Raw genomic sequence first — 22,153 nt, 5'->3', positions numbered from 1 at the left:
TAGATATGCTTTTCAGCATAGGATATCAAGTAAATGAAGCAAATTAGATAATAGTTGGAAATTAGAAAGTTGTTTAAAATTACATGCTCTTTCTAAATCATGAAAGACAAAATTTGGGTTTCATGTCCCTTTAATGTTCCTTTAAAATCACATATCTATTCACATTTACCTATTAAAATCAGTTGTGTGTATGTAGCCTTCCATTGACTCCATAAAAACAGCATGTCAAATATTAACTGTAACGATGACTTACCTATCTTTAGCTGTAAAAATGTCTCTGCATCTTTCTCCGTCCCAGCCACAGTATGGGTTCCTGGATAGTATACAGTCATAGCATGAAGTATATGCTTTACAGTTGGACAAGGGAATCTGAATAACTCCACTCTGTGCTCCAATATATAAACTATTCTGTAAAAAAACACCACCGGGAGAAACATAAGTTAGATATGATTTATTCATGTGTATAGTATTCAAATTAGACATTAAACCTAAAATGTATGTAATTTAGAACAACCATATTTAACTACATTTAACCTCCAGGGCTGTATGTGAACTGGTCTCACTGACACAGACAAAGCTGTGCAATTTCTGTAATTGTATATTCTATCTGAATAATAATAGCTACCTCTTTCTTTTTTCTATCCTTTGATGAAACTTTTCTAATTTCCATTACAACATACTGAGGTAGGCTCAATGGCATAAGCATGCATTGAGCATATGTATAACATTATTACAAAGCTTGTTGGAAACACAGCTGCCATATCATATCAGTGGTTGAATCACGTGCACTCTCCTGTGTCTTCCTAGGTATGCTGTTATGATTTATGACACAAAGCTCTTTGCTTTGGCAAGATTATCAGTACTGCAAGGTCCTTCAACAAAATTTATAAAGGCAAATTTTAGCGTAAGAGTTGTTTATCTCGCTATGCAGTTTCTGGATGTGAAGTAGAGACTCCTACATTATAATACAGTATAGTGCTAAAAAGCCCCCAATGATTCTGCGTGATTTCTTTCTTTGCCGGTGAGTTTTTCATCATTAGGTCCTAAATTTTAATTAAGGATTATCAAGAAAAAGAAATACATTTGAGTATACAAGTAATATAGATTTTTTTTTTAATTGTATGCTGTATCTGCATTATGATAACTTTTAATTCCGTGTTCCTTAAACTTTCCTGTCTTCCAAAATAAAGAAACGGAAAAGGCCATTATAGTCACAAAAATGACATGATCAAATTCATTAGAGCATGTAATTTTAAGACTAGTGACCCTGTACTACTGTGTGTTTAACTGACAAATGGGTTAAACGCATAGTCGAAGTGCTGCTTGGTACCGTAGAGCACTACTAGTCCCGAGTGGAAACCGCCGCTGATTCATTCAGCAGTGCAGTAAAACAGATGTCTTTAAATGACATGCTCTAATGAATTAGAGTGTGGGATTTCTCAATTATAGCGGCCCTTAAAGGAAGGCAACCAGCAACCCCAAAATTTGTCGCCCTAGGCACCGGCCTTGTTGGCCTATGCATTAATACGCCCTTGACCTGCCCACTCACACTATGAAGCCTGGAATTTTCAGGCTCCTACATTTTTGATGTGGCTCCAAGATTTTGAACAAATTTGTCAAGCCTTGGCTTTGCAGCCGTCCCACATATAAAAAAGAAAGCTAGTAAATGTAAGTAATAGATTCCTTTTCATTATTCCTTTGCAAAACAAATTAACAAATGTTAACTAATTTTGCCCAATAACTAATTTACCAAACTAGCTAATGAAACAATACAATATTAGTTACATTGGGAAACTGAATGAATGAACAAATGATGTATTAATTTATCAGTTCATTTAGTCAGGGAGTTAATTTCGGACAAAATTAGTTCAAATGAATGCATTCATTTAAAAAAAAAAAAAAAATATTATTGCATCTAATAATCAGCCTCTTAGTAACCTTCCCAGCTATAAAGAAAAAAAGGTAGAAAAGACTAATGAAGGAACGTTACCCATTGGCAACATTTTCAAACATGGACACAACTCTAGTCGCAATTTGCCAGGCATTGACACAGCTAGTGGAAGTAAATAAACTTTATTAATCAGCACAAAGGTGGACAAAAAGGCTAATGAAGACAGAGAACCCTTCATAACCTGCCTTTGAGCATACAAAATGACTAGTCTGTGACTATTGAAAGTAGACACCTTTTAGTGCCTTGTCCAGACGTTCACAAGATGGTCAGCAAAAAGAATTAACCCTTAAGTAACGTGCTCAAACATTGACACAAAGTCTAGTAAAGGCAGACAAACATAAGTAACCTTCCCAGACATGGCAGAAAAGACTTGTAAAGATAGTAAATACTTAATTGCATTCCTGAGTGTAGACAAAAGTTTAGTAAAGACAGATATACATTAGTATACACAGTCATTACTCACTGCCCTTGTTAAAGTGGACAATTGTTAATGGGGGACATTATACACCTTGGAATTACATTTATGACAAAAAGATAAGATAAACTGCAAATTAGGGAGAGGTATGTGGCAAGGCTAGGGTTGGTAAACCTGCCACGTGCACTTTCATTTTTCAGGTTAAAGGGACAGTAAATTCAAAATTAAACTTTTCTGATTCAGAGGAAGCATCACATTTTAAAATTTCCAATTTGCATCTATTATCAAATGTTCTGTGTTTTTTTTTTTTTTTTTGGTGTCCTTTGTTAAATAGTAAACCTAGGTAGGCTCATGAGCAGAAATGCACTATTGGGAGCTAACTGAACACATCTGGTGAGCCAATAACACAAGGCATATGTATGCAGCCACCAATCACCAGCTAGATCCAAGCAGTTCATTGCTTCTCTTAAAGGGACAATGTACTGTAAAATTAGTTTATCCTGGAAGTGTTTCCAATGACTTGTTATAGCAGCTGTAGAGTTTAAAATATGAAATTGTTCTTTTAGGTATATTTTGTATATGAAATAGCTATTCTACTAGCTGAAACCACAACCCTATACAATGGGCTGATCTTATAGTGGAGAATTCATAATTATATTATCTGTCTAATTATTTACACAAAGTCATCCTTAGCTTCTTTATTACCGTTTACTCAAAGGCCAATACTTAGAAAGTATAATGGAAAATGAACATTTTAGAATATCTCTTTTGCAGCCACCACTGGGAGCATTTTTTTTTATCTAAACCTTCTTGTTTACACCAGAACTTAAGTTCAGAAATGTTCAGTAAACGTAATAGGCAAAATTAGCTATTTTTAATGATAAAATAAAAGTAAAGGAGCTATATGTAAACAATTTAATTAAGGCTGCAACAATTAATTGATAAGATTGATCATAAAAATGGTTGTCAACGGATCTCATTATCGATTAGGTGGTCTGTGATTGGTTGGTCAGTTGCATGGCACCAGCTGCTACACTCCGATGAACTCCTTGCACAGGATTATGTGCAAAAAATGGTATTTATTAATTTTTTTCTATCTGATTAATCGGCTAATTATTATCTGATTAACTAGATAGAAAAAAATGTGGACAAAATGAACAAATAACATTTTTTGCACAATATCCTGTGCAGGAGTTAGTCAGAGTGAAGCAGCTGGTGTCGTGCAACTGAGCAACTAATTGATAATGAGATTCGTTGACAACTATTTTTATGATCAATCTTACCGATTAGTTGTGGCAGCCCTAAATTTATTACACTCCAGTAGATAAAATAAATAAATGGAAACACATTAAAGGGAAAGAGAAAATATTAGACTACAATGTCCTTTTAAGCCTTTCTATGTATGCTTTTTAACAAAGGATACCAAGAGAACAAAGCAAATCTGATAACAGAAGTAAAATGGAAAGCTTTTTTTTTTTTAAATGCACTCGCTATATAAATCATGAAAGTTTAATCTTGACTTTACTCTCATTTTAAATTATAGAAAGGTATGCAAAATGAATAACATATATTTTACTTTTCATAATGTCCCTTTAATTGTCATGAAGTGGTCAGCAAGGGTAGATAAATGTTTATAACCTTCCCAGACCCGTGAGGTGAGACAACCATTATTAACATACGCTTTATTATAAAGTGTTTAGATCCCTTACACAGTCATCATTTCAAAGCAGGAGAATGTTCTTTCCTTTTCTGTGTTGTTTCTTGGAAACCCAAAACATTTAGGCTGATGGAGCCAACTGATAAATAATAAATTCCCTGCAGGTTCCAAACTGTGCTTTGCAGTGAAGCATAAAACAACAAGACTCCATCAATATTCTCAGCCCACATGAAAACAAATGTGTCAAAAAAAAACATATGCTAAACATGCCAAGACTGTTTTATACTATCTATCTATCTATCTATCTATCTATCTATCTATCTATCTATCTATCATCTATCTATCTATCTATCTATCTATCTATCTATCTATCTATCTAAACAGCAGGCAGGCCAGCACTCACGGTTAACATTTTATCCACCCAGGGTGCTTCCAAAGTATTGATAGTAGTGAAGAAAAGGGATGCACTCGCCAGGATTTTCAAAGTTACCATTTAATGTAACGTTTCGGGGTGTCTGACGAAGGGGTAACACCCCGAAACGTTACATTAAATGGTAACTTTGAAAATCCTGGCGAGTGCATCCTTTTCTTCACTACTATATATATATATATATATATATATATATATATATATATATATATATATATATATATATATATTAATTATCTATCTATATTATTATCGGTTATTTGTAGAACACCAACAGATTCCGCAGCGCTATATCTATCTATCGCACAATGTTGATCTGGGTTATGCAACATCTTTTTTTTATTTAACTTTAACTGTTGTTAACGAAGTTTAACTTAAGGGAGTTACAAACCAGCTAAATAAATATTAGCTTTCAAACCATCTGCAATCTCACTAACATAAATTTACAGACAATATTTACTAAAGCAACATAGAAGTAAATGAATTCCGTCTACTATTGAAGAATGTTTGCAATATTCTCTCTCTCTCTTTCTCTCTTTATATAAAAAAAAGTCATAGCTGATAGCATTAGAAATGTTACCTTGATTGCAGGTTCACAGCTAGGGTCGTCAATTGTCTGATATTAAAAAGGGACAGTAAACACACTGCTATTACAAGACATTTCTGTTGTGTTGCTATAGAACAGCGGTTCCCAACCTTTTTTCTCTCCCGTACCCCTTGATTAGGCTTTTCATTTATGAGTACCCCCTCTCTTCATTACCCCCACCCATCCCTCAAAATAAAGGAAGCACTTTTTTATAGGGGAGGTAAGCTATACCTGAATTGCATACGACTGTACGTGTATCAACAGGATTAAAACTCAGATCTTATTCTCAGGAGTCCTGCTGTGTGGCTGGTGCCCCTGGCAGCTGCCTGGTTGCTCCTAAACAAGGCCCTGGGGGGGAGTCAAAGTGTAATGATCATAAAAATAAATATTTAAATTTGTGAGATCAGATCGATATTAACCACCCAGCCACTATGAACGTTTTTAGTTGGAAGTGAAGCAATCTGAATCAAGCAAGCACTAGAAGCAGTACTTGACTTACCGGCACTGACTTAGACCTGCCTCGTCTGTGTGACTCGCAATCTCAACGGCTCTATCACACGTGTCCACGTAGCTATGCTGCTGCAGTGCCGCTTCTATTTGAGCACTTGCAGTCAAAATTGTGTGCATGGGACAGAGGTGGGTGGAGCAGGAGGCTAAGCTGTCTGGTGACACAGGGTGATCATTAATATGTGGACCGGAGTCATCCACACCCGGTCCACATATTTCAGGTGCAGGGGCTCCCATCTGCCTATATGCCAGGCCAGGACTTCATTTGTCACTTTCCGGTTAAATGCTCCTTCCTTCCACAGTTCCACAATGCTTATTAGTTGATGACCCATTGAGAGTGCCCCCCCGACCCTCTCCCCGCATCTTCCGCCATTACCAACAATATTTTTGCGTACCCCCAACCGGCCTGCCAAGTACCCCCAGGGGTACACGTACCCCAGGTTGGGAACCGCTGCTATAGAAGAACAGATCAGCCAAATCTTAATAGTTTTGACACAAATGAAGATACATTTTTACTGTAATTGTTTTGCAATTGCCAAACTCCATTACCCTATGCCTTATTTGAAGGAGCCAATCTTGGGTCTACAGAAAAGAAGGATAGCATAATCATAATGTAAAAATTAAGTGGACTGTTTTGCAGCTATTATCTGTTAAAGCCAATTAGGTGCAGATGTGTAGCAGTGTTAGCCTCAAAAGTAAGCAGGGTGCATTTAAGTTTTGGCAAATTAGAAACCCCTCAATTTTCAGAGCTAAATCACATGAAAATAGGGTCAAATGAATAATGAAAGTATATTTCATAATTGTTTCATTACACATTACTAAAGGTTTTGTATACAAATCTTAAGGCGTTTACTGTCCTTTTAACCAAAAGTCTAGTTATTCAATGTGGACACATTGACTGAGTTGGATCAGAGTTCTCATATTGGCAATTAGTTGGCAGGGTTCTGGTCTGTGGTCTGATGTGGGCATATAGCTGTTATGGGTGTCAGTGCCTAGAGGTCTGATGTGGGCATATAGCTGTTATGGGCGTCAGTGCCTAGGGGTCTGATGTGGGTATATAGCTGTTATGGGCGTCAGTGCCTAGAGATCTGATGTGGGCATATAGCTGTTATGGGCGTCAGTGCCTAGAGGTCTGATGTGGGCATATAGCTGTTATGGGTGTCAGTGCCTAGAGATCTGATGTGGGCATATAGCTGTTATGGGCGTCAGTGCCTAGAGGTCTGATGTGGGCATATAGCTGTTATGGGTGTCAGTGCCTAGAGATCTGATGTGGGCATATAGCTGTTATGGGCGTCAGTGCCTAGAGGTCTGATGTGGGCATATAGCTGTTATGGGCGTCAGTGCCTAGAGATCTGATGTGGGCATATAGCTGTTATCTGCGTCAGTGCCTAGAGGTCTGATGTGGGCATATAGCTGTTATGGGTGTCAGTGCCTAGAGGTCTGATGTGGGCATATAGCTGTTATGGGCGTCAGTGCCTAGAGATCTGATGTGGGCATATAGCTGTTATGGGCGTCAGTGCCTAGAGGTCTGATGTGGGCATATAGCTGTTATGGGCGTCAGTGCCTAGAGATCTGATGTGGGCATATAGCTGTTATCTGCGTCAGTGCCTAGAGATCTGATGTGGGCATATAGCTGTTATGGGTGTCAGTGCCTAGAGGTCTGATGTGGGCATATAGCTGTTATGGGTGTCAGTGCCTAGAGATCTGATGTGGGCATATAGCTGTTATGGGTGTCAGTGCCTAGAGGTCTGATGTGGGCATATAGCTGTTATGGGCGTCAGTGCCTAGAGGTCTGATGTGGGTATATAGCTGTTATGGGCGTCAGTGCCTAGAGGTCTGATGTGGGCATATAGCTGTTATGGGCGTCAGTGCCTAGAGATCTGATGTGGGCATATAGCTGTTATGGGTGTCAGTGCCTAGAGGTCTGATGTGGGCATATAGCTGTTATGGGTGTCAGTGCCTAGGGGTCTGATGTGGGCATATAGCTGTTATGGGCGTCAGTGCCTAGAGATCTGATGTGGGCATATAGCTGTTATGGGTGTCAGTGCCTAGAGATCTGATGTGGGCATATAGCTGTTATGGGCGTCAGTGCCTAGAGATCTGATGTGGGCATATAGCTGTTATGGGCGTCAGTGCCTAGAGGTCTGATATGGGCATATAGCTGTTATCTGCTTCAGTGCCTAGAGGTCTGATGTGGGCATATAGCTTTTATGGGTGTCAGTGCCTAGAGGTCTGATGTGGGCATATAGCTGTTATGGGCGTCAGTGCCTAGAGGTCTGATGTGGGCATATAGCTGTTATGGGCGTCAGTGCCTAGAGGTCTGATGTGGGCATACAGCTGTTATGGGCGTCAGTGCCTAGAGGTCTGATGTGGGCATATAGCTGTTATGGGTGTCAGTGCCTAGAGGTCTGATGTGGGCATATAGCTGTTATGGGTGTCAGTGCCTAGAGATCTGATGTGGGCATATAGCTGTTATGGGCGTCAGTGCCTAGAGATCTGATGTGGGCATATAGCTGTTATGGGCGTCAGTGCCTAGAGATCTGATGTGGGCATATAGCTGTTATGGGTGTCAGTGCCTAGAGGTCTGATGTGGGCATATAGCTGTTATGGGCGTCAGTGCCTAGAGGTCTGATGTGGGCATATAGCTGTTATGGGCGTCAGTGCCTAGAGGTCTGATGTGGGCATATAGCTGTTATGGGCGTCAGTGCCTAGAGGTCTGATGTGGGCATATAGCTGTTATGGGCGTCAGTGCCTAGAGGTCTGATGTGGGCATATAGCTGTTATGGGTGTCAGTGCCTAGAGATCTGATGTGGGCATATAGCTGTTATGGGTGTCAGTGCCTAGAGATCTGATGTGGGCATATAGCTGTTATGGGCGTCAGTGCCTAGAGGTCTGATGTGGGCATATAGCTGTTATCTGCGTCAGTGCCTAGAGGTCTGATGTGGGCATATAGCTGTTATCTGCGTCAGTGCCTAGAGGTCTGATGTGGGCATATAGCTGTTATGGGCGTCAGTGCCTAGAGATCTGATGTGGGCATATAGCTGTTATGGGCGTCAGTGCCTAGAGATCTGATGTGGGCATATAGCTGTTATCTGCGTCAGTGCCTAGAGATCTGATGTGGGCATATAGCTGTTATCTGCGTCAGTGCCTAGAGATCTGATGTGGGCATATAGCTGTTATGGGTGTCAGTGCCTAGAGGTCTGATGTGGGCATATAGCTGTTATGGGCGTCAGTGCCTAGAGATCTGATGTGGGCATATAGCTGTTATGGGCGTCAGTGCCTAGAGATCTGATGTGGGCATATAGCTGTTATGGGCGTCAGTGCCTAGAGATCTGATGTGGGCATATAGCTGTTATGGGCGTCAGTGCCTAGAGATCTGATGTGGGCATATAGCTGTTATGGGTGTCAGTGCCTAGAGGTCTGATGTGGGCATATAGGTGTTATGGGCGTCAGTGCCTAGAGATCTGATGTGGGCATATAGCTGTTATGGGTGTCAGTGCCTAGAGATCTGATGTGGGCATATAGCTGTTATGGGCGTCAGTGCCTAGAGGTCTGATGTGGGTATATAGCTGTTATCTGCGTCAGTGCCTAGAGATCTGATGTGGGCATATAGCTGTTATCTGCGTCAGTGCCTAGAGATCTGATGTGGGCATATAGCTGTTATGGGCGTCAGTGCCTAGAGATCTGATGTGGGCATATAGCTGTTATGGGCGTCAGTGCCTAGAGATCTGATGTGGGCATATAGCTGTTATGGGTGTCAGTGCCTAGAGGTCTGATGTGGGCATATAGCTGTTATGGGTGTCAGTGCCTAGAGATCTGATGTGGGTATATAGCTGTTATGGGCGTCAGTGCCTAGAGGTCTGATATGGGCATATAGCTGTTATCTGCGTCAGTGCCTAGAGGTCTGATGTGGGCATATAGCTGTTATCTGCGTCAGTGCCTAGAGGTCTGATGTGGGCATATAGCTGTTATGGGCGTCAGTGCCTAGAGGTCTGATGTGGGCATATAGCTGTTATGGGCGTCAGTGCCTAGAGGTCTGATGTGGGCATATAGCTGTTATGGGCATCAGTGCCTAGAGATCTGATGTGGGCATATAGCTGTTATCTGTGTCAGTGCCTAGAGGTCTGATGTGGGCATATAGCTGTTATGGGCGTCAGTGCCTAGAGGTCTGATGTGGGCATATAGCTGTTATGGGTGTCAGTGCCTAGAGGTCTGATGTGGGCATATAGCTGTTATGGGCGTCAGTGCCTAGAGGTCTGATGTGGGCATATAGCTGTTATGGGTGTCAGTGCCTAGAGATCTGATGTGGGCATATAGCTGTTATGGGCGTCAGTGCCTAGAGGTCTGATGTGGGCATATAGCTGTTATCTGCGTCAGTGCCTAGAGGTCTGATGTGGGCATATAGCTGTTATGGGCGTCAGTGCCTAGAGGTCTGATGTGGGCATATAGCTGTTATCTGCGTCAGTGACTAGAGATCTGATGTGGGCATATAGCTGTTATGGGTGTCAGTGCCTAGAGGTCTGATGTGGGCATATAGCTGTTATGGGCGTCAGTGCCTAGAGATCTGATGTGGGCATATAGCTGTTATGGGCGTCAGTGCCTAGAGGTCTGATGTGGGCATATAGCTGTTATGGGCGTCAGTGCCTAGAGGTCTGATGTGGGCATATAGCTGTTATGGGTGTCAGTGCCTAGAGATCTGATGTGGGCATATAGCTGTTATGGGCGTCAGTGCCTAGAGATCTGATGTGGGCATATAGCTGTTATGGGCGTCAGTGCCTAGAGGTCTGATGTGGGCATATAGCTGTTATGGGTGTCAGTGCCTAGAGGTCTGATGTGGGCATATAGCTGTTATGGGCGTCAGTGCCTAGAGATCTGATGTGGGCATATAGCTGTTATGGGTGTCAGTGCCTAGAGGTCTGATGTGGGCATATAGCTGTTATGGGTGTCAGTGCCTAGAGGTCTGATGTGGGCATATAGCTGTTATGGGTGTCAGTGCCTAGAGGTCTGATGTGGGCATATAGCTGTTATGGGTGTCAGTGCCTAGAGATCTGATGTGGGCATATAGCTGTTATGGGCGTCAGTGCCTAGAGGTCTGATGTGGGCATATAGCTGTTATGGGCGTCAGTGCCTAGAGGTCTGATGTGGGCATATAGCTGTTATGGGCGTCAGTGCCTAGAGGTCTGATGTGGGCATATAGCTGTTATCTGCGTCAGTGCCTAGAGGTCTGATGTGGGCATATAGCTGTTATGGGCGTCAGTGCCTAGAGGTCTGATGTGGGCATATAGCTGTTATGGGTGTCAGTGCCTAGAGGTCTGATGTGGGCATATAGCTGTTATGGGTGTCAGTGCCTAGAGGTCTGATGTGGGCATATAGCTGTTATGGGTGTCAGTGCCTAGAGATCTGATGTGGGCATATAGCTGTTATGGGTGTCAGTGCCTAGAGGTCTGATGTGGGCATATAGCTGTTATGGGTGTCAGTGCCTAGAGATCTGATGTGGGCATATAGCTGTTATGGGCGTCAGTGCCTAGAGGTCTGATGTGGGCATATAGCTGTTATGGGCGTCAGTGCCTAGAGATCTGATGTGGGCATATAGCTGTTATGGGCGTCAGTGCCTAGAGGTCTGATGTGGGCATATAGCTGTTATGGGTGTCAGTGCCTAGAGGTCTGATGTGGGCATATAGCTGTTATGGGCGTCAGTGCCTAGAGATCTGATGTGGGCATATAGCTGTTATGGGCGTCAGTGCCTAGAGATCTGATGTGGGCATATAGCTGTTATGGGCGTCAGTGCCTAGAGGTCTGATGTGGGCATATAGCTGTTATGGGCGTCAGTGCCTAGAGGTCTGATGTGGGCATATAGCTGTTATGGGCGTCAGTGCCTAGAGGTCTGATGTGGGCATATAGCTGTTATGGGTGTCAGTGCCTAGAGGTCTGATGTGGGCATATAGCTGTTATGGGCGTCAGTGCCTAGAGGTCTGATGTGGGCATATAGCTGTTATGGGTGTCAGTGCCTAGAGATCTGATGTGGGCATATAGCTGTTATGGGCGTCAGTGCCTAGAGGTCTGATGTGGGCATATAGCTGTTATCTGGCGTCAGTGCCTAGAGGTCTGATGTGGGCATATAGCTGTTATGGGCGTCAGTGCCTAGAGGTCTGATGTGGGCATATAGCTGTTATGGGCGTCAGTGCCTAGAGATCTGATGTGGGCATATAGCTGTTATGGGTGTCAGTGCCTAGAGGTCTGATGTGGGCATATAGCTGTTATGGGCGTCAGTGCCTAGAGATCTGATGTGGGCATATAGCTGTTATGGGCGTCAGTGCCTAGAGGTCTGATGTGGGCATATAGCTGTTATGGGCGTCAGTGCCTAGAGGTCTGATGTGGGCATATAGCTGTTATGGGCGTCAGTGCCTAGAGGTCTGATGTGGGCATATAGCTGTTATGGGTGTCAGTGCCTAGAGATCTGATGTGGGCATATAGCTGTTATGGGCGTCAGTGCCTAGAGGATCTGATGTGGGCATATAGCTGTTATGGGCGTCAGTGCCTAGAGGTCTGATGTGGGCATATAGCTGTTATGGGTGTCAGTGCCTAGAGGTCTGATGTGGGCATATAGCTGTTATGGGCGTCAGTGCCTAGAGATCTGATGTGGGCATATAGCTGTTATGGGTGTCAGTGCCTAGAGGTCTGATGTGGGCATATAGCTGTTATGGGTGTCAGTGCCTAGAGGTCTGATGTGGGCATATAGCTGTTATGGGTGTCAGTGCCTAGAGGTCTGATGTGGGCATATAGCTGTTATGGGTGTCAGTGCCTAGAGATCTGATGTGGGCATATAGCTGTTATGGGCGTCAGTGCCTAGAGGTCTGATGTGGGCATATAGCTGTTATGGGCGTCAGTGCCTAGAGGTCTGATGTGGGCATATAGCTGTTATGGGTGTCAGTGCCTAGAGGTCTGATGTGGGCATATAGCTGTTATGGGTGTCAGTGCCTAGAGATCTGATGTGGGCATATAGCTGTTATGGGCGTCAGTGCCTAGAGGTCTGATGTGGGCATATAGCTGTTATGGGCGTCAGTGCCTAGAGATCTGATGTGGGCATATAGCTGTTATGGGTGTCAGTGCCTAGAGGTCTGATGTGGGCATATAGCTGTTATGGGCGTCAGTGCCTAGAGGTCTGATGTGGGCATATAGCTGTTATGGGTGTCAGTGCCTAGAGATCTGATGTGGGCATATAGCTGTTATGGGCGTCAGTGCCTAGAGGTCTGATGTGGGCATATAGCTGTTATGGGCGTCAGTGCCTAGAGGTCTGATGTGGGCATATAGCTGTTATGGGTGTCAGTGCCTAGAGGTCTGATGTGGGCATATAGCTGTTATGGGTGTCAGTGCCTAGAGGTCTGATGTGGGCATATAGCTGTTATGGGCGTCAGTGCCTAGAGGTCTGATGTGGGCATATAGCTGTTATGGGCGTCAGTGCCTAGAGGTCTGATGTGGGCATATAGCTGTTATGGGTGTCAGTGCCTAGAGATCTGATGTGGGCATATAGCTGTTATGGCGTCAGTGCCTAGAGGTCTGATGTGGGCATATAGCTGTTATGGGTGTCAGTGCCTAGAGATCTGATGTGGGCATATAGCTGTTATGGGCGTCAGTGCCTAGAGGTCTGATGTGGGCATATAGCTGTTATGGGTGTCAGTGCCTAGAGGTCTGATGTGGGCATATAGCTGTTATGGGTGTCAGTGCCTAGAGATCTGATGTGGGCATATAGCTGTTATGGGTGTCAGTGCCTAGAGATCTGATGTGGGCATATAGCTGTTATGGGTGTCAGTGCCTAGAGGTCTGATGTGGGCATATAGCTGTTATGGGTGTCAGTGCCTAGAGATCTGATGTGGGCATATAGCTGTTATGGGCGTCAGTGCCTAGAGATCTGATGTGGGCATATAGCTGTTATGGGTGTCAGTGCCTAGAGATCTGATGTGGGCATATAGCTGTTATGGGCGTCAGTGCCTAGAGGTCTGATGTGGGCATATAGCTGTTATGGGCGTCAGTGCCTAGAGGTCTGATGTGGGCATATAGCTGTTATGGGTGTCAGTGCCTAGAGGTCTGATGTGGGCATATAGCTGTTATCTGCGTCAGTGCCTAGAGATCTGATGTGGGCATATAGCTGTTATGGGTGTCAGTGCCTAGAGATCTGATGTGGGCATATAGCTGTTATGGGCGTCAGTGCCTAGAGGTCTGATGTGGGCATATAGCTGTTATGGGCGTCAGTGCCTAGAGGTCTGATGTGGGCATATAGCTGTTATGGGTGTCAGTGCCTAGAGGTCTGATGTGGGCATATAGCTGTTATCTGCGTCAGTGCCTAGAGATCTGATGTGGGCATATAGCTGTTATGGGTGTCAGTGCCTAGAGGTCTGATGTGGGCATATAGCTGTTATCTGCGTCAGTGCCTAGAGGTCTGATGTGGGCATATAGCTGTTATGGGCGTCAGTGCCTAGAGATCTGATGTGGGCATATAGCTGTTATGGGTGTCAGTGCCTAGAGGTCTGATGTGGGCATATAGCTGTTATCTGCGTCAGTGCCTAGAGATCTGATGTGGGCATATAGCTGTTATGGGTGTCAGTGCCTAGAGATCTGATGTGGGCATATAGCTGTTATGGGCGTCAGTGCCTAGAGGTCTGATGTGGGCATATAGCTGTTATCGGGCGTCAGTGCCTAGAGGTCTGATGTGGGCATATAGCTGTTATCTGCGTCAGTGCCTAGAGGTCTGATGTGGGCATATAGCTGTTATGGGCGTCAGTGCCTAGAGGTCTGATGTGGGCATATAGCTGTTATGGGTGTCAGTGCCTAGAGATCTGATGTGGGCATATAGCTGTTATGGGCGTCAGTGCCTAGAGGTCTGATGTGGGCATATAGCTGTTATGGGCGTCAGTGCCTAGAGGTCTGATGTGGGCATATAGCTGTTATGGGCGTCAGTGCCTAGAGATCTGATGTGGGCATATAGCTGTTATGGGCGTCAGTGCCTAGAGGTCTGATGTGGGCATATAGCTGTTATGGGCGTCAGTGCCTAGAGGTCTGATGTGGGCATATAGCTGTTATCTGCGTCAGTGCCTAGAGATCTGATGTGGGCATATAGCTGTTATGGGTGTCAGTGCCTAGAGGTCTGATGTGGGCATATAGCTGTTATCTGCGTCCGTGCCTAGAGATCTGATGTGGGCATATAGCTGTTATGGGCGTCAGTGCCTAGAGGTCTGATGTGGGCATATAGCTGTTATGGGCGTCAGTGCCTAGAGGTCTGATGTGGGCATATAGCTGTTATGGGTGTCAGTGCCTAGAGGTCTGATGTGGGCATATAGCTGTTATGGGTGTCAGTGCCTAGAGGTCTGATGTGGGCATATAGCTGTTATGGGCGTCAGTGCCTAGAGATCTGATGTGGGCATATAGCTGTTATCTGCGTCAGTGCCTAGAGGTCTGATGTGGGCATATAGCTGTTATGGGCGTCAGTGCCTAGAGATCTGATGTGGGCATATAGCTGTTATGGGCGTCAGTGCCTAGAGGTCTGATGTGGGCATATAGCTGTTATGGGCGTCAGTGCCTAGAGGTCTGATGTGGGCATATAGCTGTTATCTGCGTCAGTGCCTAGAGATCTGATGTGGGCATATAGCTGTTATGGGTGTCAGTGCCTAGAGATCTGATGTGGGCATATAGCTGTTATGGGCATATAGCTGTTATGGGCGTCAGTGCCTAGAGGTCTGATGTGGGCATATAGCTGTTATGGGTGTCAGTGCCTAGAGATCTGATGTGGGCATATAGCTGTTATGGGTGTCAGTGTCTAGAGGTCTGATGTGGGCATATAGCTGTTATGGGCGTCAGTGCCTAGAGGTCTGATGTGGGCATATAGCTGTTATGGGCGTCAGTGCCTAGAGGTCTGATGTGGGCATATAGCTGTTATGGGCGTCAGTGCCTAGAGGTCTGATGTGGGCATATAGCTGTTATGGGCGTCAGTGCCTAGAGGTCTGATGTGGGCATATAGCTGTTATGGGTGTCAGTGCCTAGAGGTCTGATGTGGGCATATAGCTGTTATGGGTGTCAGTGCCTAGAGATCTGATGTGGGCATATAGCTGTTATGGGCGTCAGTGCCTAGAGATCTGATGTGGGCATATAGCTGTTATGGGTGTCAGTGCCTAGAGATCTGATGTGGGCATATAGCTGTTATGGGTGTCAGTGCCTAGAGAGCTGATGTGGGCATATAGCTGTTATCTGCGTCAGTGCCTAGAGATCTGATGTGGGCATATAGCTGTTATCTGCGTCAGTGCCTAGAGATCTGATGTGGGCATATAGCTGTTATGGGCGTCAGTGCCTAGAGGTCTGATGTGGGCATATAGCTGTTATGGGCGTCAGTGCCTAGAGATCTGATGTGGGCATATAGCTGTTATGGGCGTCAGTGCCTAGAGGTCTGATGTGGGCATATAGCTGTTATCTGCGTCAGTGCCTAGAGGTCTGATGTGGGCATATAGCTGTTATGGGTGTCAGTGCCTAGGGGTCTGATGTGGGTATATAGCTGTTATGGGCGTCAGTGCCTAGAGATCTGATGTGGGCATATAGCTGTTATGGGCGTCAGTGCCTAGAGGTCTGATGTGGGCATATAGCTGTTATGGGCGTCAGTGCCTAGAGGTCTGATGTGGGCATATAGCTGTTATGGGTGTCAGTGCCTAGAGGTCTGATGTGGGCATATAGCTGTTATGGGCGTCAGTGCCTAGAGGTCTGATGTGGGCATATAGCTGTTATGGGTGTCAGTGCCTAGAGGTCTGATGTGGGCATATAGCTGTTATCTGCGTCAGTGCCTAGAGATCTGATGTGGGCATATAGCTGTTATGGGCGTCAGTGCCTAGAGGTCTGATGTGGGCATATAGCTGTTATGGGCGTCAGTGCCTAGAGGTCTGATGTGGGCATATAGCTGTTATGGGCGTCAGTGCCTAGAGGTCTGATGTGGGCATATAGCTGTTATGGGTGTCAGTGCCTAGAGATCTGATGTGGGCATATAGCTGTTATGGGCGTCAGTGCCTAGAGATCTGATGTGGGCATATAGCTGTTATGGGCGTCAGTGCCTAGAGATCTGATGTGGGCATATAGCTGTTATGGGCGTCAGTGCCTAGAGGTCTGATGTGGGCATATAGCTGTTATGGGCGTCAGTGCCTAGAGGTCTGATGTGGGCATATAGCTGTTATCTGCGTCAGTGCCTAGAGATCTGATGTGGGCATATAGCTGTTATGGGTGTCAGTGCCTAGAGATCTGATGTGGGCATATAGCTGTTATGGGTGTCAGTGCCTAGAGGTCTGATGTGGGCATATAGCTGTTATGGGTGTCAGTGCCTAGAGGTCTGATGTGGGCATATAGCTGTTATGGGCGTCAGTGCCTAGAGGTCTGATGTGGGTATATAGCTGTTATCTGCGTCAGTGCCTAGAGATCTGATGTGGGCATATAGCTGTTATCTGCGTCAGTGCCTAGAGATCTGATGTGGGCATATAGCTGTTATGGGTGTCAGTGCCTAGAGATCTGATGTGGGCATATAGCTGTTATGGGCGTCAGTGCCTAGAGATCTGATGTGGGCATATAGCTGTTATCTGCGTCAGTGCCTAGAGATCTGATGTGGGCATATAGCTGTTATGGGTGTCAGTGCCTAGAGATCTGATGTGGGCATATAGCTGTTATGGGTGTCAGTGCCTAGAGATCTGATGTGGGCATATAGCTGTTATGGGCGTCAGTGCCTAGAGGTCTGATGTGGGCATATAGCTGTTATGGGTGTCAGTGCCTAGAGGTCTGATGTGGGCATATAGCTGTTATGGGCGTCAGTGCCTAGAGGTCTGATGTGGGCATATAGCTGTTATGGGTGTCAGTGCCTAGAGGTCTGATGTGGGCATATAGCTGTTATGGGCGTCAGTGCCTAGAGGTCTGATGTGGGCATATAGCTGTTATCTGCGTCAGTGCCTAGAGATCTGATGTGGGCATATAGCTGTTATGGGTGTCAGTGCCTAGAGGTCTGATGTGGGCATATAGCTGTTATGGGCGTCAGTGCCTAGAGGTCTGATGTGGGCATATAGCTGTTATCTGCGTCAGTGCCTAGAGATCTGATGTGGGCATATAGCTGTTATGGGCGTCAGTGCCTAGAGGTCTGATGTGGGCATATAGCTGTTATCTGCGTCAGTGCCTAGAGGTCTGATGTGGGCATATAGCTGTTATGGGTGTCAGTGCCTAGAGGTCTGATGTGGGCATATAGCTGTTATGGGCGTCAGTGCCTAGAGGTCTGATATGGGCATATAGCTGTTATGGGCGTCAGTGCCTAGAGGTCTGATGTGGGCATATAGCTGTTATGGGTGTCAGTGCCTAGAGATCTGATGTGGGCATATAGCTGTTATGGGCGTCAGTGCCTAGAGGTCTGATGTGGGCATATAGCTGTTATGGGTGTCAGTGCCTAGAGATCTGATGTGGGCATATAGCTGTTATGGGTGTCAGTGCCTAGAGGTCTGATGTGGGCATATAGCTGTTATGGGTGTCAGTGCCTAGAGATCTGATGTGGGCATATAGCTGTTATGGGTGTCAGTGCCTAGAGGTCTGATGTGGGCATATAGCTGTTATCTGCGTCAGTGCCTAGAGATCTGATGTGGGCATATAGCTGTTATGGGCGTCAGTGCCTAGAGGTCTGATGTGGGCATATAGCTGTTATGGGCGTCAGTGCCTAGAGGTCTGATGTGGGCATATAGCTGTTATCTGCGTCAGTGCCTAGAGATCTGATATGGGCATATAGCTGTTATGGGTGTCAGTGCCTAGAGATCTGATGTGGGCATATAGCTGTTATGGGTGTCAGTGCCTAGAGGTCTGATGTGGGCATATAGCTGTTATGGGTGTCAGTGCCTAGAGATCTGATGTGGGCATATAGCTGTTATGGGTGTCAGTGCCTAGAGGTCTGATGTGGGCATATAGCTGTTATCTGCGTCAGTGCCTAGAGATCTGATATGGGCATATAGCTGTTATGGGTGTCAGTGCCTAGAGATCTGATGTGGGCATATAGCTGTTATGGGTGTCAGTGCCTAGAGGTCTGATGTGGGCATATAGCTGTTATGGGCGTCAGTGCCTAGAGATCTGATGTGGGCATATAGCTGTTATGGGCGTCAGTGCCTAGAGATCTGATGTGGGCATATAGCTGTTATGGGTGTCAGTGCCTAGAGGTCTGATGTGGGCATATAGCTGTTATGGGTGTCAGTGCCTAGAGGTCTGATGTGGGCATATAGCTGTTATGGGCGTCAGTGCCTAGAGGTCTGATGTGGGCATATAGCTGTTATGGGTGTCAGTGCCTAGAGGTCTGATGTGGGCATATAGCTGTTATGGGTGTCAGTGCCTAGAGGTCTGATGTGGGCATATAGCTGTTATGGGTGTCAGTGCCTAGAGGTCTGATGTGGGCATATAGCTGTTATGGGCATCAGTGCCTAGAGATCTGATGTGGGCATATAGCTGTTATGGGCGTCAGTGCCTAGAGGTCTGATGTGGGCATATAGCTGTTATGGGCGTCAGTGCCTAGAGGTCTGATGTGGGCATATAGCTGTTATGGGTGTCAGTGCCTAGAGGTCTGATGTGGGCATATAGCTGTTATCTGCGTCAGTGCCTAGAGGTCTGATGTGGGCATATAGCTGTTATCTGCGTCAGTGCCTAGAGGTCTGATGTGGGCATATAGCTGTTATGGGCGTCAGTACCTAGAGGTCTGATGTGGGCATATAGCTGTTATGGGTGTCAGTGCCTAGAGGTCTGATGTGGGCATATAGCTGTTATGGGTGTCAGTGCCTAGAGGTCTGATGTGGGCATATAGCTGTTATGGGCGTCAGTGCCTAGAGGTCTGATGTGGGCATATAGCTGTTATGGGCGTCAGTGCCTAGAGGTCTGATGTGGGCATATAGCTGGGAATGGAGTTGGTACCATAGGTTTGAATGAGGTCTGATGTGAGAATATAAGTTTCAGGGGCTTCAATGCCCAGCGACTGACCAGAGATTTCATCTGGGTGTATAGCTGGCATTGGCCCTATTCAGAGAGGCTTACATCTCTCCTCCATCCCTCATCCGAACCAAACTAATACATGAACTGCCTGACTCACTGCTGCAAATACAACCGATGTAACAAGTTACCCCAACCTTATGTCTCTGCACCCTAAACCTATAGACTGTGAGCTCTCCGGAGCAGGGCCCTCTTCCTCCTGTACTAGATTTGTTTAGTTTTGTTATGTTTTGTATTTTATCACAAATCTTTGTCATTGTATACCCCTATCATTGTACCCAGCGCTACGGAATTTGGTGGCGCTTTACAAATAAATAATAATAATTGGCACCATGGGTTTTACGTAAGATCTGATGGTGCACTTATAACTGGCAAGGCCTTTAGTGGCTAGTGTCTGATTTCATCTGGGTGTATAGCTGGTATTGGCACCATGGGTTTTACTTGAGGTCTGATGGTGCACTTATAACTGGCAAGGCCTTTAGTGGTCAGTGTCTGATCAGAGATTTCATCTGGGTGTATAGCTGGTATTGGCACCATGGGTTTTACTTGAGGTCTGATGGTGCACTTATAACTGGCAAGGCCTTTAGTGGCTAGTGTCTGATTTCATCTGGTTGTATAGCTGGCATTGGCACCATGGGTCTTACTTGAGGTCTGATGGTGCACTTATAACTAGCAAGGCCTTTAGTGGCTAGTTTCTGATCAGAGATTTCCTCTGTGTGTATAGCTGGCATTGGCACCATGGGTTTTACTTGAGGTCTGATGGCGCACTTATAACTGGCAAGGCCTTTAGTGGCTAGTTTCTGATCAGAGATTTCCTCTGTGTGTATAGCTGGCATTGGCACCATGGGTTTTACGTAAGGTCTGATGGTGCACTTATAACTGGCAAGGCCTTTAGTGGCTAGGGTCTGATTTCATCTGGTTGTATAGCTGGCATTGGCACCATGGGTCTTACTTGAGGTCTGATGGTGCACTTATAACTAGCAAGGCCTTTAGTGGCTAGTTTCTGATCAGAGATTTCCTCTGTGTGTATAGCTGGCATTGGCACCATGGGTTTTACTTGAGGTCTGATGGCGCACTTATAACTGGCAAGGCCTTTAGTGGCTAGTTTCTGATCAGAGATTTCCTCTGTGTGTATAGCTGGCATTGGCACCATGGGTCTTACTTGAGGTCTGATGGTGGGCTTATAACTGGCAAGGCCTTTAGTGGCTAGTGTCTGATCAGAGATTTCATCTGGGAGTATAGCTGGCATTGTGCACAGCAAGCGCCGTAAGTCTGATTTGAGGTCGTATGTGGGCACATTGGGCTGCAAGCAGTAGAGGCGGATATGAGGTACACTGAAGGCATTTGGAACAGCAGAGCTATGGAGTTTTAATCTGAGGTATTATCATGGCCCCATATACAGATTTCCTACTGGTCATTCTGTTTGTTAGTAAAGGGTAGATGATAAAATAATAAGCTATAATGAATGCTCTCCAAGTGCTTGTGACATCACCCAGCCTAATGCTCTGCTTTTTCCTGGGGGCTTCAGACTGAAGGCTGCATGTGACCCATAGTCCTCGAGTGGACAATCCCTGTTTTATATAACTGATTACATCTTTTTTAATCCTGTAATAACAAAGCCAAGGGTGAGCAGAGCTGCCATTAGTTGTACATTCAACCTCTTCAGGTTTTTGTGCTGCTAAATGTGAATTTTAAATTGTAATCTCCTCCATCTTCTAATGGCTTTTTATGCTCATTAGATAGATGTTAAGCACTAGCTTAATTTAACCTTCTTTTTTGCAATTGAATTTCTATAGATTTTTTTGTAAATGTCAGCGTTCAATTAATTACATTTCAACACTACTCTGGCTAAATTAAAATGAGACAGTTCTATTTCTATCTGCTCAAAATAAAAAGGTTCACAATCTGCCCTAAATAATCATTAATTGTCCTCTGCTTTGTTATTGGACTGTATTAAAATGTCATTTTAGTGCAAAAATAACAAGTTCTAATTGGTTACCCAGCTGTGCTTTTGTCACTGCTGATAGGCTCACTGAAAATGCCCGTTCGGGACCAGCAGTTTTCTACAGCTCCTTAGGGTTAGATTTATCAAGCCCCTACGGCAGCAAGTTCTCACAAGAACTTGCTCGCCGTGATTGATCAAGCAGCGGTCACCAGACTTCCCTAAGCTCTTCGCCACCTCTAAGGTGGCAAAATTCAATCTCCTCGGTCGAGTGCGACCGAGGAGATTGACAGCTCCTGCCCGCGCGTGATTGGCTGTGCGCGGGCAGAGGGGATTGCACGCGAGCGGAAAATTGCGCTCGTGTGCAATGTTAATTACATACGGGTAATTTCGCCCCACCACAGGCGAGCTGAGGCGTACAGGGGCGCGTATGCATGCCCCTGTACGCCTCAGCTATGATAAATCTAGTGGTGTGTTTAACCCCTCTGAAAGGTTTGTAGTACTAAAATGCTCTAATGATATTCTGAGACATACCCTCAGCAGCAGTAATATAACAAAACAGCATTGTGCCTACTGATTTCTACTAAGCAGTTACTTGCCACCTATTTTTTTTTATAACTCCATCAAAAATAAAAAATAAAAT

At 45.2% G+C, this 22,153-nt stretch overlaps 1 protein-coding gene across 1 annotated transcript in view; it reads right to left on the bottom strand.

Moving 5' to 3' along the window:
- The window catches only part of SEMA4G (semaphorin 4G), a 531,345-nt gene that overhangs the window by 63,144 nt on the left and 446,048 nt on the right, over window positions 1-22,153 (bottom strand). The window contains exon 13 of the mRNA XM_053692470.1: window positions 254-408. Coding sequence (XP_053548445.1) covers window positions 254-408 — 155 coding nt within the window. The remainder of the gene's footprint in view (window positions 1-253; window positions 409-22,153) is intronic.

The sequence above is a fragment of the Bombina bombina genome, chromosome 9 (assembly GCF_027579735.1).
Source record: "Bombina bombina isolate aBomBom1 chromosome 9, aBomBom1.pri, whole genome shotgun sequence".
In the NCBI taxonomy this organism is placed as follows: Eukaryota; Metazoa; Chordata; class Amphibia; order Anura; family Bombinatoridae; genus Bombina; species Bombina bombina.
The sequence above is the reverse complement of the archived record's forward strand: the minus strand, read 5'-3'. Positions and strand labels throughout refer to the sequence as shown.